This window comes from Apis laboriosa, unplaced genomic scaffold (genome assembly GCF_014066325.1).
Source record: "Apis laboriosa isolate Shangri-la unplaced genomic scaffold, ASM1406632v1 scaffold45_cov149, whole genome shotgun sequence".
NCBI lineage: Eukaryota > Metazoa > Arthropoda > Insecta > Hymenoptera > Apidae > Apis > Apis laboriosa.
Genome location: NW_025223361.1, coordinates 2,162,808 through 2,182,395, shown reverse-complemented (window position 1 = coordinate 2,182,395; position 19,588 = coordinate 2,162,808). Strand labels below are relative to the sequence as shown.

At 29.5% G+C, this 19,588-nt stretch overlaps 1 protein-coding gene across 6 annotated transcripts in view; it reads left to right on the top strand.

Annotated features, from left to right (window-relative positions):
• Positions 1 to 19,296, top strand: part of LOC122716347 (stress-activated protein kinase JNK) — a 154,440-nt gene extending 135,144 nt beyond the window's left edge. For all 6 annotated transcript variants that reach the window (XM_043939351.1, XM_043939350.1, XM_043939352.1 and 3 more), the window contains 9 exons: positions 8,913 to 8,974; positions 12,998 to 13,439; positions 15,115 to 15,244; positions 15,309 to 15,506; positions 15,587 to 15,721; positions 16,608 to 16,737; positions 16,821 to 16,979; positions 17,884 to 18,008; positions 18,247 to 19,296. In XM_043939351.1, the coding sequence (XP_043795286.1) occupies positions 8,913 to 8,974; positions 12,998 to 13,439; positions 15,115 to 15,244; positions 15,309 to 15,506; positions 15,587 to 15,721; positions 16,608 to 16,737; positions 16,821 to 16,979; positions 17,884 to 18,008; positions 18,247 to 18,399 (1,534 nt within the window). In that variant the 3' untranslated portion in view covers positions 18,400 to 19,296. The remainder of the gene's footprint in view (positions 1 to 8,912; positions 8,975 to 12,997; positions 13,440 to 15,114; positions 15,245 to 15,308; positions 15,507 to 15,586; positions 15,722 to 16,607; positions 16,738 to 16,820; positions 16,980 to 17,883; positions 18,009 to 18,246) is intronic.
• Positions 19,297 to 19,588: the final 292 nt, after the last annotated feature.

Here is a 19,588-nt window from a genome sequence, read left to right as displayed (position 1 = left end):
ACTTGTGAATAAGATCAAACGAATATTTTATATATTTTGTAAATAAATTTAGACATTTTGAGAAATTTTCAAATTATTTTAAAATTATTATTGAAATAACAACAAATATTTTATAAGATATTTCATATAAAAATATCGTCATATAAGAATATTATGGAAATTATTATCGTATTAAACTTATATAATATTATATAATATTATTATTATATAAAATTAAAGGAATGTTAATAAAAATAATGTAATGTAAACATTTGTATTATATGAGATTATGTCTAAAAATTTATCAAACCAATAATTGTCGTAATTTTTGCATAATATTCTATAGAAATCGTCTTTTCAAAGCATTATGGTATAAAAATTAATTATATAAATTTTATGAAACTTTCAATCAATTATATAGTGATATAATGATCATATAACGTTGATGTGTTCCAGTTGACATACTGCGAAAAAGCTACAAAATTCAAAATAGTAAATGTTATCCTTAACACATATTTCAAACTTATTAATCAACAAATTGATCATTTAATAAAATTTTCGTTCACACATCGCTCGTGAATTTTCGTCAATACAAAATTCATTAATAAATGTCATTTCTGAATCATTCATTTTAAAAATTATATAATATACTATATTTTTCAAAGACTAATGGAATATTTGATAAATTAACGCATTCAAGTCTGGGAAAACACATTACGTCATATGAATTTTCTTTTCATTAACCAATGACGTAGGTATATCACTATTAGAAATTCATATTATTTTTTTATTTCCTTCCTGTCTTTAATGCAAATTATTTTGCTTGAATTATTGATTTAGATATGTTATTAAATAATTTGATAATACGATAATATAATATTTTTCTTAAAATTATTATTGCAAATTGTTAACGGTTAATAATATTTCATTGATATTATATTCAAAATATTGTTTAATAAAATATCGATAAAATGAATAGAAATGATTACAATAGACAAGTTTTTCAATGAAGTCTATTTATTTTGATTGCAACTTTTTATTGTAATTATTCAATAAAACTTATTTATTTTAATCTCAATTATTTTTATTATAGATAATATTTTCATATGCTTTAATGGCTTTAATTAATATCAATGTTTTATTACTGATATATCAATTATTAATAAAATATTTATATCATATCGATAATTGTCACAAGTGATGAATTGTAGCATAAAATCATTATAATTAAATTAAAAAAATATATAATTTATCAACTTTAACTTTAACTTTTAACTTTTTGAATTTATTAACTTTAAGATATGAAAATATAAATAGCGATGATGAAAATGTAGATTTCAAATATAGATTTCAATAATTCAAGATATATGTTTAAGTTAAATTTTTCAAACAATATTATGAAAATTATTTCAAACAATATTATGAAAATTATAGTATATAGTTTATCTATATTATATATATGATAAATAATTTTCTTATATTACAATTTATGTTTATGTTCACTTAATTTTGTAATAATTTTTTTTTGTTTTTGAAATAAATATATTTCTATCAATATTGCATGTTTTTAAAATGCAAACATAACAACAATTTTACTTATAATATGACTCATATGATGAGTCAAGTAGCAAAAACGATTTTCTATAGCCGATGAACCAAATGAGTCATGGCACTTTTTTAAATAAAACCATGTTAATATGTTTATATCACATTGACATTACTTATAATTACATAAATAATTACATAAATAATTCTGTTATTATACTAGTTTTTATTAAAACTGAAATATTTTTAGTCTTATATAGATGCAAAGAATGCTTAACAAATTATGAAATATAAAAGGAAATCAAAATTTTTTTTGTTTATATGTATAAAATTTGATCTAATTTAGAAAATACAAAAATACGTTAGCAACAAATAAATAAATATTGAGATTGAGTAGGGCATTTTGTTTCTTGTGTTTATTCGTAAAAAACAGATTAAAAATAGATTAAAATTAATTTTTATATAAAAGTTTTATATAATGAATTTAAGTATATTCATAAGAATAAATTTAGTAAATTCTGTCAATATTTTTGAATCAATAGAAATACAAATCTATAAGTATTTTGACATACGAAGAAATAAACTTTCATAATAAATAGTTTAAAAACAAATTTATTATAATTTAATATTATAAATTCTTTAGATTAATTCGTTATTTGTTATTCGAATAAAATTTGTCTGTGTGTTACATTACTTTCAAAGAATTATGTGAATTTTCATTCGTGAGAAACGAGATTGCAGATCTCAAATCCTTTCGACATTGCGTTATTTTCTCTTTGATTGTACGATTATTATACTTAGATTTATTATATTTTTAGAAAAATATATTTTTTATATATTTAGAGAAAAAATTTTTTGGAACAAGCATAAATAAATTTGCTCGTTCAATATTACGCAATACTGCATATATTTATGATAAAGCTTTAACTATTATTCGAATCTATGAATGTTCATATTTAAGTTCAAATATCCAATTAATCGAAATTTGACTATTCAAATATATTCAATACTCACTTAATTTAGAATCCGATATAATTATACAGAATATTAATACAAACACAAAAGTGATAATTTGTAATTTGATAATTTGAGATTTATCATATTATAGATATTATTAAAATTTAATTTTCTCTTAATGCTATTATTCATTTTTTTTCTTTTATTTGAAAAATCGTAGCAGAAAGAAAATAATCCGTAAATTCAATTTCAATACTATTTCTTTTTTTTTTTATTCGTACAAATTAAAAGTATATACATTTTACGATATAAAATATTTGATTAAAACTTTTTTTTTTTTAGACTATTTCGAGATAATAAAATAAAAAAATAAAAAAATTTGTAAAGTGTTAGAAAATATTGAGAGAAATTTAAATTCGAGCATTCGATATCGAACAAATGTAAACATTTCAAGATACACACTTTCAATAAATATAAAATATAAAATATAAACGTGACTCGTTTCAAATCTCGTTTCAGATAAGAGAAATTCGAATAATACTCTTTTTGCATAATCGATATTCGTATATAAATTCTACCGTACATCGGAAACATTCTAAATACGCAGTTTCGAGCGGAAACGACTCGGGTGGCCCGTCGAAATTCTACACAGAGCGTGACGTCGCGCGAATTTGAGTCTCACGTCTGCCACTGACTGCCAATTATCATTTCCGTGGAAAATACGCTCTACCGAATTACCCCATGCTGTTCTTCTATCCACGTGAAGTTTACGCACCATTTCCGCCGACCGATCGAGCTTTTCTCGACATCCGGTCGACGAACTTTCGAATTCCTTGGCGCGTTTCCCTTCATTAGATGCGCTTAAGTATTTCTACGCAACCGACTCGGTTGGTAATTATCGACGGAGCTCGAGGTGAGATGTTTCGCGGAGGACCGATCGAGATTAATTACACCGATGAGATCTGCGCGGTCAAATGAAATTTCGATAACGAACCGTCGCGACACGACTAGAGAGGGTCTTTGCCCGATCAAGATTCAACCCTCTCGAGTTAACCTAACCGCTTGATTTGTGGCCAAGACGCAATCTGAGAAGATGTACACCGTGGTCCAAAATTTCTGATTTTAATGAAATGTGGGAAATAATATTTGATTCGAAATAGGAGGGAAATTTAAATAAGAAAAATAATTGAAAGTTTTTTGTAGGACAAAATGAATTTGAAAATCAGTTATTTAGTTTATTCTTAATTAGATATGATTGGTAAGAGGTTATGTTCAGTGTGCTCAATTTATCTTGAATTCTTAAAGAGATACATATTATTATATAATTATATAATTTATAATTTTATATAATATTAGATAATTATATATAATATTATATTATTATATAATTTGATTGACACGTAGAGATTTTATGAGGATCAATTTTAATTTTTTAAATGAAACTATATAATTTTGATTTTACTAATCGGTGCAGTATTTCTATTTAATGTCAAAAAATTATTAGTTACTATATAAAAAAAGTAAGGAAAGCATAAATAGCAAAATATTATTTCGCATGTTTCTTCATCATATATTATATAATAAATTTCAAGTTACAATATTGTATCAATTAATATAATATAAATTATACAATTTTATTTAAAAAATTAAAATTGATTCTTATATACATATCCTTACATATCAATCTACAAAAAAATTATATCAAATTTTTATCTGAAATTCATTTCATATTTTTCGAGATAAATCGGGCATATTGTATATTATATATATATATATATAAAATGAAAAACAAAATTTTTTTTGTTATAGAGCTCAATATATTATTATCTTATAAAAAATTAAATTATCCATTGTTATTATATTTTTGTTACAATTTTATAATAAAATTTATTATATTCGTACATATTATTATTATTTTACATTAACTTATATTATTCATAATATTTTTCTGCAAAAAATCTGAAACACCCTATATATACACGAAACACTATCTCTTTATATAACTATTATACCGAACAAAAACACTCGTTTCCCTAAAAAATAATTTTATTTCCAAAATATATCTTTCCCAACTCTACGAGCGAGGAGGAGAACCAATGCTAGTTCAAAGTCGGCCATCGGGGAGGAGGATCTTCGTGCACGCGAACATCGATAAAGAAAATCCGACGAGATTTACCCGATCGAGATTTCCAACCGTCAGACGAGGGGGACACGAAAGCAATTACCGTCGTTTCGCGAGGATCAACACCAACCGAAATTTAATTCTGATCTATCACCGATCTCTCCAGGGGCTTTGGATGGAAAAGTCGGCCGGCTTCGAAAACCGGAACTCGTTTTTTTTTTTTTTTTTTTTCTTCCTTTTTGCCCGTACCTATTATTTTCCGATAGATACCCAGCGATGTGGCGTAATTACGCAAATGAATTCAAACGGTAGCGGATCCGACATGATTCAAACTGGAAAGAATCAACCGACGAATGATTCCGCGGCTCGGTGCAATTACTTGGCCGGATAAGAGGAAATGGGGATACGAGGGCAGAGAATACGAGCGGGTTTCCGTCGGAAAGCGGAGCACCGCCCTCTGGGAAATACGTCTTGCATCACTGCTAGCGAGGAAATTTAATATCCGAATCGACGCTCGCGCCGGTTGACGCGAGCCTGTCTCTTTTCACTCGAGGCTATCCGGCCCCGCTTTGTCGTTCCTTTCTTACGCCCTTTATTTTAGTTATATTCTATTGTATGTATTTATCGTAGGATATACAGAGTGTCGATATATTCGTGGATATATATATAACATTGGAAATTCTCTTCGATTTTTGAAAATAAATAGAAAAATGTCGGTTGAGATTTATTTAAGAACTTTGCACGGAATAAAATGTAAAGTTTGAAGAAAGTTATGTGAGAAGTGGACGATATCTTTTGTGATGAAGAAAAGGTTTGTTTATAAGTGAAGTTTCCTTATTAAAAGGAATAAATTAAACTTGCAGATTTCTACAAGATATATAGAGTTTAAAATTTTATTATTATCGTTATTATTAATTTTCTTACTTTATTTTAAAGTAAAAGTTTCAAATATTTCGCTACATCTCCAAGAAAGAACGAAATGCTTATATATTTTTTTTTTCTTCGAAAAATCTTCGAAATGTTGAGACGAGGCATGAGCCAATAAAAATTTAAGAAAAATTCTCTCTTACTTTGATAAATCGACGAATCGAAATCCTATTTCGTGGCAAATTATCTTTTTGCTCTCGCGAAAGAAATAATGTCTCGCGCCACCGAGCGACCGTTACTCAACGGAGCAAATTACTTTTCCCAATGAGAAAGATATCGCTTCCGGCACTTGGCCACGCTACAAACGGAACAACAGTCGCCGCGATTAAGGCGTCGTTAACCGCGCTAACACGGTATATTTGATTTTGCTATCTCTTTGTATCTCTTGGCAAAACGACGAAAATAAAGTTTTCCGCGATAATTTAAAACTACGAGTTTCAGCCACGCTGAAGGAGATTGTTTGTAATTCGTATTCACGAAATGGAATGAGAGGGAGAATGAGGAAGTTTGAAAGGTTTCTTGGTAAGGCTAATCACTCGGTTAACCCTTTCGTTACCGTGGACAAAATATCCATGATATCGTAGAGTTCTATGGCTCCCAATGGTAGTTTACGGTATCCAAAAAGATATTTGTTAGAGAAATGATTTCTGGGGAGTAATAAAGTTATTTTTTAGTATATCGATTTTTGGTATTTTTTTTTAATTATTATTATTTTAATATAATCTAAATTATTATTTTAAAATATATAATCTAAATAATAATCTAATATAAATAATTTATATAATCTATATAATCTATAAATAATCTAATATAATCTAATATAATCTAAATTATTATTTTATTAAATAATTTAATACAATTATTATTTTAATATTTTAATATAATTATTATTTTAATATAATAAAAAATTATATAAATGATATCATTTTAATATAATAATTAATGTAATTAATTATTATTTTAATATAAATAGATTGCTTTAATTTATTAATGATTTAAAAATAACTTATTTTTTTATAAGTTATTTTTAGAAAGAGAGAGAGAAAGAGCTGTTATATTATTATTATTGGCAGACTTGGTATAATGTAAATTATAAAATTATGCATTCTTCTAGGAAAGATTGAATTAAATATTAAGTTTAAATTATACTTTCAAATACTTATTCCTAATATTATGAATGTTATTAGATTCAGAAATTAAAATTTCTGATATTTTTTATTATATCTCTTTATATATTTTATTGAAGTTTTTAAAATATATATAAATCCTAGATTAAACGATAAGACCATTAATGGATTTTCTTTATCTCATTAAATTTATCTTATATAAGGGCGGATTAAAGAATAATCGCAGATTATTTTTTTTTTGCGAAGATAAAATTAAAAAAAAAAAGTTAGAAAACAATGCTATAAATTATTATTCATTAAATGGTTAATAATTAAAATATTCCAATGAAAAACTGAGATTAAAGATTTGTTAGAAATTTTGTCGTTAATGATAAATAAAAAGTACGCCATACTTTTGGTAAATTGATTTTTCTTACATTTATTTTACGTAAGAAACCGAAAATGATTAAAATATTCCAATGAAAAACTGAGATTAAAGATTTGTTAGAAATTTTGTCGTTGATGATAAATAAAAAGTACACCATACTTTTGGCAAATTGATTTTTCTTACATTTATTTTACGTAAGAAACCGATTCAAACCAATGATTTAAAAACATCGAAGATGATTTAACGTTCTTTTCAATTGGAAAACGCGCTTTTTTTTGTCGGATGAACGTTGGATAGACGATAGATGGACGTTTTACGCTACTGTCGACACGCCAAACCAGTTCACTCCTTCGGATCGTATTTCATGCTATCGATCGGCTTATCCTATGCACCCTCCTATATATCGCTGGTTGCAAGAATGTTCATCGAAACGATATCGACGAGAATGCATCTCTCTAATTAATAATAGACTTCGAGCTTTGTTTCACAATGGTTTATTTTAATTTTTTGCGGATTTCGTTGTATTTAATTCAATTTTATTTTATTTCTTACGTTGCAATAGAAAAGATATCTTATATTATTACACATAATATTATAATTATATTATTGTAATTATAATACAATAATAAAAATTATGTTATATGTAATAATATTGTTACATGTTACATATAATAATATAAGATAGAATAGAATTATGAGACGGAGAATAAAATAATATTTACCTATAATAGTGAGGTTTGATAAAATGAAGATTATGTCAGCTTTTTATAACAAATGTTTTTTTTTTAAGAAATTTTATTATATTAAAATAAAGAATTTTTACGTGTTTATTTAAAAATTTTTATCACGAATTTTATCACGATTTATTTTATGATTTTCAAAAAGAAGAAAGGATGATAGTTTCAAAATATTAATGGAGATTTGAAGTATTTTTGATATTTGATATAATAACCAAATGATGAATATATAAAATAGTTAAAATTTATTAACAAAATAATCAAATAAATTATAATGATTCATTCAAATACCAAAAATGAACAAATTTAAAAAAAAAAAAAAAGAGTCTGTAATTCGAAGTTATTATCCAATAGTTATCATTTATTATGGATATTGTGATTATAAAATATTTCCTTCGATTTTTAATTCTCAATTAAAAAATCACAAAACCGAAAATGAAATTCTTTCTTTTTCTAAATTTTTTTACATTAATTTGAAGATTCACGCTTTAAATTTTTAAATACCTGTATTTCAATATCTTATGTATGCACCTATACATATATTGAAGTGGCAAAACGATGGTCGAAATTTGTGATTTACTCGTGCATTTCTATTTGCCGCTACTGGAACGCATAATCCGCAAGAATGCGAATGCGAGACGAATGCGGCAGAATGGAAAGCCACGTGAAATCGCGTTAACTAATCCAAACGTGGCCCCCACGTCGCAAAGTTACACTCGATTAACCCTTCCGCCATGGCAACTTGAACTTTGTCTCGACCAAGTTTCTTGTTGGCGTAGAAATCTCTTTATATGCATCTTCTTTGCATATAGAGAGGTTTATTTGTTATATTTATGGTTTGAAGAAAATCCTTTAATGTAACAGAAGACAATAGAAGAAATAAAAACATGAAACTACACAAAGTGCGAAAATAATGAAAAATAGAAATATTGTATAAAAATTAAAAATATTTCTAAATATATACGTACATTTTTTTTTAAGTATATTAGAATTATACCATATTTTTAAATAATAAAATTAAAAGGTGGATGAAAATCTTTCAATTTCACCCAAAAAAAAAAAAAAAAAAAAATTGAAGACACAAAAATAAAAGTTAGAAAAGAGACGAGGATTCACGAGATTTTTCTTTTTTTTTTTTTTTTTAATTACAGATCTCGCTCCCTTCGGATTCAGTCGCTCAACGTCGACCTTTCACAATGGCCGCTCGTTTATGGTAAGTTTTAAGCAGCAGGGAAGAAGGAATATCTTTCCTGATTTAGATTTGTAATTCGCGAGACACCGTTTCGAACCATTTTCTTGGACGAGACACGGACCTTAAATCATACCTATCCACGCAGGATTTCCGACATTCGCGTCTTCGCCTCCCTTAAATCCTTCTTATCCGATGAATTATGCCGGCGTTAAAACTGTCTAACGAATTTCGTTGAACAAGCGCGTGCGCGTACGCGTTGGAGATGATCCAACGTGGTAGCGAGCGAAGGAATGCCGTGTCTGCGACACGGCGACGAGGGAAAAAAAAAAAAAAAAAAGAGAAAGAAGAAGGTTAGCGGAAGGAAAGCGAAGAAACGTGTGGTGGTCGTTAAATCTTTCGGATACCGCATCGATGAGCCAGTGTTTCCCAACCAACCCTTTTATTCTAATGAGTTAATTGTTACTGCAATCATAAGATCTTATAGAAATTTTAGGAAATAGAAGAAGATATTTATTAATGTATTTATAAGGCATTACGATTCATAAACATTATATTTTAGGTCAGTCAGGGTAATTGAAAATATTGTTATTGTATTTTAAATATTGGTATGTTAATGTTTATTTTTTATGTTAGGTAACTATGAAAGTAAATTTCTGTAGTTTAATATATCTGTTAATTAATAAGAAGATGGAAGTCTGTGTGTTTGTTTTTCATTTTCAATTTTTTCTTGTTATAATTTTTCTTTTTATTATAAAAAATGAGAGAATTTTTTAAATTATTTAATATTTAATAATATTCTTCTTTTTTTTATTACTTCAAAATAATAAATAATAATTTTTATAACAATTAATATAATATTTTTTCTTGAAAATCTATACTAGAAATATTTTGAAAACTAGATAGACTAAATTGTATGAATCCTATGAAACAATTGTCATAGGATATTTTTTATTTTATAGATTTTTTTTTCTTTATAAACGAAAAAAGATGTTATTACGTCAAAAATAATATTTTTTTCCTACGAATTTTTATTATTTTTTCAACAATCAATATTTTCAAATAATAATTTTACTTGTATAATTATTATTTGTATAATTTAAACATAAAATTTTTCGTTTAACGCAAAAGAGGACGAAAACATTTGAAATATGGAAATTTTTCAAAAACATCATTTAAAAAAACAAAATTAAATTTTATCCTGAAATTTTGGAAAAATGTTTTTAAAAAATTAAGACAGATTTTTTGTGTATGTTGCTAATTTCAAATACAAATTATTACAAATAAATTGAAATTAATGCTAATTAAAACAGTTCAAATTATGTGTGAATTGTAAAATGATACAGTGTCGTATTTCAAAATTTGCAAATCTTGCAAAATTTAATACATGATTATCATCACGATTATAAAGAAGGAGAAAATATATAATATAAAATATATTGAAAAATCTTAAATTTATAGATAAAAAGATAAAGAAGACAAAAATTCTCATTAGACTAAAAAAACTCATTAGACTAAATCTATAATTTTGCTATTTCTGTGAAAAGAAAGGACTTCTATTATTTATTCCATTCTCACATAAAAATTTTATTTTATTAAGTATTGAAATATATTGTATACATATCATTGAATTATAAAATATATTTTATTAAATTTAAAGTTCTATGAGAAAGAAAAATAAAAAAGAAACGTTTTTCTTTCGTCTATTTAATACAATTACTATTGATACTCAATACATATAATCAAATTACAAAAATACTCCTTTCCATTTTTTACAAAACGAATTCTTGCATAAAAAAATATTTGCACCAAATTTTTATCAATCCTAAATCTCCTATTTCACTATAAATAATACAACAAATATTCGTTCGTTAAAACGACAAAAACGACTTTTTCCCATCCCCGAACTAACATGTGGCGCCAACTTCCGCGTAATCGCGTAATTGGTAGCAGGTGTCGAGTGAAAGATTCGAGCGCGAGATCGTTCGCGAACGAAGAAACGAACGAAAAGAGAGAAGGTGGTTGCACGACACTGACGTGGGCAAAAGTCAGAAAGGGGGGAAGGATGTGACAGCAGCCGAATTGGCGGCCGTCGTTGCAGTTGGCATCCGTGTCTGTGTCGCTCTCTATAAATAATTGGGGGAATCCCGTGGCGGCAGAAGAAATTACCGCGAGGTGAACGCGGCACGATGTCGTCGAAATATTCGCGCGACTTCTTCTTCCCCTTCGCCACCGCCTTCTTCTAATTTTGGCCGCGACCGACGAAAACTCTTCGACCGGCGCGCTCCCGTCTCCTTTTTCTTTCATGGCCGAGAACGTCTGCCCGACTTTGCTCCAATTTCTATTTTCGACCGAGACGCCGAAACTTTCGGCGATAGATACCGTTTCGCGATCCTCTCCACCGAAAATCGAGACGTCGGGGTCGTTGTCGCGGTCGGATATCGAGGCGAGCCGTTCGCCTCGAAAAAGATTAGAGTTGAGAGCGAGGCTGGTGGAAATAAAGTATTGAGGGAGAGAGGCATCCTCGAGGAGGATTGAACGGAGAATGTTAGAAGGAGTCGAGTTAGTGATTCTGGTCTAGTAAAAATCATATCGATCGATACATGTTATTTTTTGAAATAATTTTGATGAGCTTGTTGTGGGGAAATTATATTTTTTATTTATTTATGATTTGAATAAGTTCCTTATTTTAAATAAATTATTTTGATATAATATAGTATAATGATTTCTGAATTTACACATTCTTATTTTGAGATAAAATATTAAATTTTAGAAAAATTTTATTGTTATTTTTATTTTTTATTATATATTTGAAATAATTTGGAAATTTAATAAATAAATAATTTGAAAATAATTTATTTTAAGAATTTATATGTAGAAATTTTTTCTTTAAATAGATTTTTTATTTTTTATTTTGAAACAATTGATTTTTTTTTTATTTGTTATTTCTGTTTTAAATATAAAATATCCAATCTTGCTTGGATTACAAAAAATTTTTTAAATTTGCAATTCTTATTCGTCAGATAATATATAGGCATATTTCGGAATAACTTAAACTGATGTAAAGTTCAGTTATATTATATATATAACTTATATTATATTAAAGTTTACTTATATTATATTATATATATTATATATAAATTAATTCGATAAAATTGGAGAATTCATCGTAAAGTAATTGTGATATAAAATAAATCTTAACGTATTAAAAATTTTGTAATTATTAATTATTTTTATCTTATTTATGTAATATAAATACTTTCTTTTTGTTTTCATTTACTATTGTAATTTAATTTAATAAATATTTTGATTTTTTAAAATTTAAATTGTATTACAATTTACTTGCTCTCAGATTGTACTGTTATTTTCTTTGATTTTTAAATATTATTATTATTAAATAATTTTATTAATTAATAACTTTATTATTATTTGTCATAAAACAAAAAAATTTTGACTCAATAATATTAGATAAATATACAAGATTCATATATAAAAATTTTTATTGTAATATTCTTTGAGCTATTACATTTCAAAATTCAAAATTATCTTCATCCTCTCTTTCTACCACACAAATTTATAATAAAAATTTTCAAATAAATAGCATCTAATTTAAGAATAAATTTAGAAATCTTAACAAAAACAACCGTATAAAAAAGAAATAACAAAAATCACGACCTTTCAACAATTAGAATCGCTAGTTACCATACGGTAGCAGTTATAACCGACCTATACTACTGTTTGAAGTATATCTTCGCGAATGACGTCGCCTCTTCTCCTTCCCTTATCCCCTACTTATCCCCAATCAGACGAAACCAACACAAATCCGAACATCAATTTTCGCAAATAACCAGAATAAATCTGCCACGATTCAACTTCTCTCCAACCGTTTCTTTATCGTCCCGTTGTTTTCTAGCCCGTCTAAACGAGCCATCGATCATGGGGGATCACTGTAGACACCTCGAGGGGAGAGAGCGTCACGTTTCCCCTTTGACGTCCCACGATTAGCAGTTATCTCGGCTAATCGGTGTTCTGGGGTCTCTGTCGCAGACGAATCCGGCGCGCATAAGAAGCGAGCAAAGCGGCGGGGCGGCGGCGGCGTCGTCCGGAAGCGAGGAGCAGAGAAGAAGCGGCGTGGTGCCGGCGCCGGTCCCGATACCGGTCCCGGTGCTCGTGCCCCTCGGACCGAGCAGAAAACAGGGGCAAGAGGCCACGTTTCCTTTCGGCCAGGTACGCTCGCACTACGGTCCAAAGTGGCTAAGAGCGTAAGTCCTCATCGAGTGCACCAGGAGTGCTCGAGCGGAGGGGAGGTGCAGGTACAGGTGCAGCAGGAGAGACGAGCACCGAGGCGCATGCCTTACCTGGGGCCTGATATGACAACCCGGCTATCCGCCATGTTTTACACGGTCGAAGTCGGGGACACCAGATTCACCATTCTCAAGCGGTATCAGAATTTGAAGCCGATCGGTTCCGGTGCACAGGGAATCGTTTGGTGAGTATCTAAGTATCGGTGAGTCGGAAGTAATTATTGTTAGTTCGATTTTTTTGACCGATTTTACTTCGTTACGGCTTTAAGTGGTCTTAAGTGGTCTTTCGAAAAGATTAATAGAAGTTAAACCGATATTGGTGTAATATGAAAAATCAAGTGATTCTAACATTTTTATAATGAAACCATGAATTGATGTAATGATTGATAATTTGGAATATAGAACCTTGTATTTAGCAAATAAATTATTTGTTAATGGTAATAATTTTTTAATAACAATATACTTTTATTTTATTGATTTTCAATTATAGTTAGAGATACAAAGGTTCAAAATTCAAGTTTTCCTAATAAGCTAAAATTTTTGTTTATTTAATTCGATAATATTCGTTTTTATTATAGAGATTATTAGATAAATCTAACTGATATCTATCCGTGTCCACGTCTTTTTATTAACATTTCTTAGATCAATGAGTATATCAATTACAAGTCCTGTCTCAAGATGTTTAAAATCCTGTCTAAGTAAAGTGAAAGTCCTGCCCATTCCAATTTGGGTCACCAGATATTACTCTTACACGCGGTTAATTATCGGTAATTAATTCCAATGTCCATTATTACAGATCCAAATATCCATTTTGACGTCTCTGTAGCATTCACTACTTAATCCTGAGAAAGATAAGATATTTTATTACTATTGAGCAGAAAGTACTTGAAGGCTTCACAAATAATAATTGAATATTCTCTGTTGGTAATAAAATATATACATTGAAAGTAAGTTAAATATTTGAGATTTTCGTATTATAAACTTTAGAATGAAATGAACTTTATTTTGAAGTATTAAAATTTGTTTTGAACATTTCTTTGTGAATTCTTCTACGTCAATCCTTTTATAGGATTTTGACATAAAATTTTTAATTGTCGAAATTAATTGATTCAAAAGTTATATATTTATAAATTTTCACATTTTGGTTTTTTATGTGATTGAAAAATAAAAGCGTCAATACACGTCAAATTAATTAATTAAAGATCTATATGATACAATTATTTATTCAATAAAAAAAATATATATATAATATTGTTAAATCACGTCAACGATATGCAAAATCATATTTATATATTGTATATTCTCTTTCTCACATCGGATCGCAATATTTATTTAAAATTAAATTAGATTTTAGTTCTCGGATATTTTATAACAGTTGTGCTAGTATGATTCCAATTTGAAATTTAGATTTTGACACGATTTAAGCAAAATGAAATTTGAATTTGGCGCTGATGTTTCGAATTTGAAAATTGAAAAATTCAACATATATACAATTTATAAAAATAATAAATTGAAAATTTTATATCAAACTTTTATATCAAAAAATATCCAGAAATTAATATTATCATCCTCAAAAATATAACCTCAATCTATCATATTTCATAAAATATAATCTTGAAATATCTTATTTTAAAGATACCTTTAGAATATCTAAACATTGAATCTTTAATAATTGTATTGCAATTATCTTTCAGAATAATGGACAAAAAGTAAAGTCATTTTGAGTCGTCCTTTCAATTTTATTTTATTTACGTAATCGCAATAAGCGCAGTTATAATTCGCTTCGTAACAGTAAAAAAATAATCGAGGTTATGACCAATTATAAATACACGTATACTTATTTAGACATGTTTGTTTCAGCGCGGCATACGACACGGTGACAGCGCAGAATGTCGCGATCAAGAAACTCTCGAGACCTTTTCAAAACGTTACGCACGCGAAGAGGGCCTACAGGGAATTCAAGCTGATGAAGCTGGTCAATCACAAAAACGTAAGTTTTTTTTCCTCCGTGTCGCAATAAATCTTGCGATTCGAAGATTATTTTTTGCCGGCAGATAATCGGTTTGTTGAACGCGTTCACGCCACAACGGTCCTTGGACGAGTTTCAAGACGTTTACTTGGTGATGGAACTTATGGACGCGAATCTATGCCAGGTAATCCAGATGGATCTGGATCACGAACGTATGTCTTATCTGCTTTATCAAATGCTGTGCGGCATCAAACACTTACACTCGGCCGGTATCATTCACAGGGTGAGTGATTTCGTATTTCCGGCAACGTTAAATCGTATGTGTTATTAACTCGGTGCTTCTTGTTCATTACTGGCGGGTAGGATTTAAAGCCGAGCAATATAGTGGTAAAGGCTGACTGTACATTGAAGATTCTCGATTTTGGCCTGGCCAGAACAGCCGGGACCACTTTTATGATGACGCCATACGTTGTGACACGATATTATAGGGCGCCAGAGGTGAGAATAAGGAAAAATAAATTAATTGTGTAAGGTAATAGATAAGGATATCACGTAAGTCTCTGGAATTCGAATTTCGAGACAGATCGGTTATATTTTGACAAAATCAGGCGAAATCTCGATAATTTTATATAAGATTCGATTAGGATATATAAATGGACAAAAATAATTCAATGTGAAATTTAATTATATATATATACTTCATCTCCCCTTAATGTTCTAAGTCGTTAACCGTATAATTTTATTTTAAAAATGAATATCTGTGTGCGTAATTAAAATTAAGGAATAACGAGTATATTTGTCAAACAGGAAATAAAAAATTAAATTAAAATAAATTAAATATCTCTTAGCTTTCAGTAAAATTTTAATTCAAATAGCAAAAGATAATTTTTTTTTTTTTTTTTCGTATAACGAAATATTCATTATAACGAAAGAAATAGCCACTTTTTCGTGTCAAGTATACTCCTCGAATACAACAGTGAAAAAGTTAGATTTCAAGTTCTTAAACCGATCTCGTCCGATTTTTACCGAACTGACCCGAATATTCCGAGTAAAATTTTAATATAAATAGCAAAAGGTAATTTTATTTCGCAACGAAATATTCATCATAATAAAAGAAATTGCCACTTTTTCGTGTCAAGTATACTTCTCGAGCAGAATGAAAAACTTAGATCTTAAGTTCTTGAACCGATCTTGTCCGATTTTTACCGAGCTGACCCGAATATTCTGACTAATAGAAATTTTCGCCCGATTTCATCCGAATTTTCCCGACTTGTCCCGAGCCCAGAATCTCGAAAATTCGTACATTTTTTTTAATAAAGAATCGCGCGTTAATTATTTATTCACTCTTTACGTACCATGATTCGGACGGTATGTCGGCTCGCAGGTGATCCTCGGGATGGGATATAAGGAGAACGTGGACATTTGGTCGGTCGGGTGCATAATGGGCGAAATGATTCGGGGTGGCGTCCTCTTTCCCGGAACGGATCACATCGACCAATGGAACAAGATAATCGGTAGGTCGCCGTGATCGCTTCCCTCCGTGTACTACACCCAGGAACGTGCGTGCTTTAACACGCGCGGCTGGACGTTGTTGCAGAGCAACTGGGAACGCCGGCGCAGGAATTCATGCAGCGGCTCCAGCCTACGGTCAGGAATTACGTGGAGAACAGGCCACGGTATCCGGGATATCCGTTCGACAGGTTATTCCCGGACGTTCTGTTTCCATCGGATTCGTCGGAACACAACAGGTTGAAAGGTAAGCTTGCAGAAAAAAGTTTATCTTAAATTATTAGATTAAGTATATAATAAGAGATAAAAATATTTGCATAAAACTATTTCTTTGATAATTAGATCTTATTAATTTGAAATATAAGTTGCTGCATTAAATATATTAAATAATTGAAATAATCAAATTTTTCATTATAATCAATTTTTTCAAATAATCAATTTTTTCGTTTGAAATATGTTAAAATATGAAATATAAGTTGCTGTATTAAATATATTAAATAATTGAAATAATCAAATTTTTCAACGTTTGAAATATGTTAAAATATGAAATATAAGTTGCTGTATCAAATATATTAAATAATTGAAATAATCAAATTTTTCAACGTTTGAAATATATTAAATTATGTAATTTTTTCATGAAAACGTTTAATGAAATATTTGAATATTATTTTCAAATCTTGTTCATCAAACAATCATTATTATATTATTTATATTAAGTCTCTCTTGATGATACAATGTATTACATATATCATTTTGTATTTTTTATACTCTCTGATTATATACTACTTTTATTCATTGATAAAATTCAAATCTCTTCAACAATATCTAAAAACATCTAAAAAATTAAATTAATTTTATATAGTACATAATAATTTAATAACATATAAATCTTCTTTTAATAAATTCATATTTAAATTTATATTTAAAAATTATGTAATTTTTAGTTATTTCATGATTATTTCATTTAATAGATAATTCAATTAATTATGATGATTGATATTTTATTTTAGTAAAATTATTTTAAACTATTTTAACGATCAATCTAAACATATACGTTTTATTCGAAATACATAGATCCAGCATTGGATTTGCTACCTTTTTACTATGCTGCTTCTCTTCCATGCGTTTTTTCTTTTCCTTTTGTGTTCCAGCTAGTCAAGCCAGGGATCTATTGTCGCGCATGCTCGTGATCGACCCCGAACGACGCATCTCCGTCGATGATGCTTTACTACATAATTACATAAACGTGTGGTACGACGAGGGCGAAGTCAATGCCGTAAGTGTCACCGATTCATCGTTAATCCCGTTAACCATGTTCGTTTCACTCATATTTCCCTCTCCATCTTCCATTTTATCTATCAATTCGGGAGTGGAATGAAGAGATGGTGGTGGGAGAGAGAAGAAAAGTATCGACCGATTCGAGTCGCGTTCCATCGAATATACATAGTCATTCCTTGGTAAAGGATGGGAAAGAAGAAAACGATGATTGTTAGGTAGTATCGCGTTTGTTACAGCCTGCACCAGGTCCGTACGATCATAGTGTCGATGAGAGGGAGCATACGGTGGACCAGTGGAAAGAGCTGATCTACCAGGAAGTGATGGAATACGAGACGAGCCATAATCCCACGACAGTAGCTCAAACGTCCGAGAGCGGCGAATCCCGGTAGACACGCAAGAACTACTTGCTACCTTTTTGCGTCAACGACGCATCTAGACTGTCCGATCTGTTACACGTACATATATATACACACGTATCCCTCCCGTATACACATAGGCATGCATACAGAGACACACATAAAACCGTATTTCAATATAAGCGTGTGTATATCTATGTATGTACGTATATATATACATATATACATACACATATATGTAGTATATATATATATTTCGTGGAAATATAAAGATGGGAAATAACGATTAGAAATCGTTTACGTCCATGATGTACGTTAAACGAAGCGCCGTTTTCGTTCGACGAAGCCAGAAAGAAAACAGGCGAGACGAAATGAATAAAATTGGAAGTGAAGAGAAACATAAAAGAAATGTGTGTCAGAGAGAGAGAGAGAGAGAGAGAGAGACAGAGACAGACGAAAAGAGAATGTAAGTGAGTGAGTGAGTGAGTGAGAGAGAGAGAGAGACGAAGAGAAAGAGTGAGAGATTGAAACTGAGCGAACGATAGTGTACGAAACAAAAAAAGAAAAAAGTAATGATAGAGATAAAATGAAAGGAAAAAGATAATCGATGAAAAAGAGAAAGAAAGATACGAGGTAAGAGAAGGGGAGGGGGGAGAGAGAGAGAGAGAGAAAGAAAGAGAGCTGTTACTTGAGGCATAACGAGCGCGCGTTTGCGAAAACGAATTCAAGATAAAAATCAATATCTGCAACCAAAGCATCGACACGATTCGGAGGTCTGCCAATCTGAACGCGTTTATTCGACAAACGGCAACGCGCAATATGTTCGTCATTCTGTTTCCGCTTGGTCTTCTCGTTCTATGTTTCAGACGTATTTATTCCCAACAAATATTCTCCGTGACCGTGAGTTTAATAAAGAAACTTGCAACAACACATTTGTCAATCGATCCCAAAGCCTGGAGTTTGTTTTTTAAACCGACCATAAATAATTCGCCGTCTTCGTTCGCGTCTCATCTCAATTATATCGCGAGTCGAACCGAACGCCGATTCTTCACGCCTTCGCCTTCTTTTCGTTTGCTTTCTTTATTCTATACTTTCTCTACTGCGCTTATTTTTCTTTGTTCCCTTTCCTTCGATCAAATATCACTCGATCTAATCCTAATCACTCTATTAATCCTTATGTCAATGTCAACAATTTTTGACATCTTCTAATTTCAATATTTTT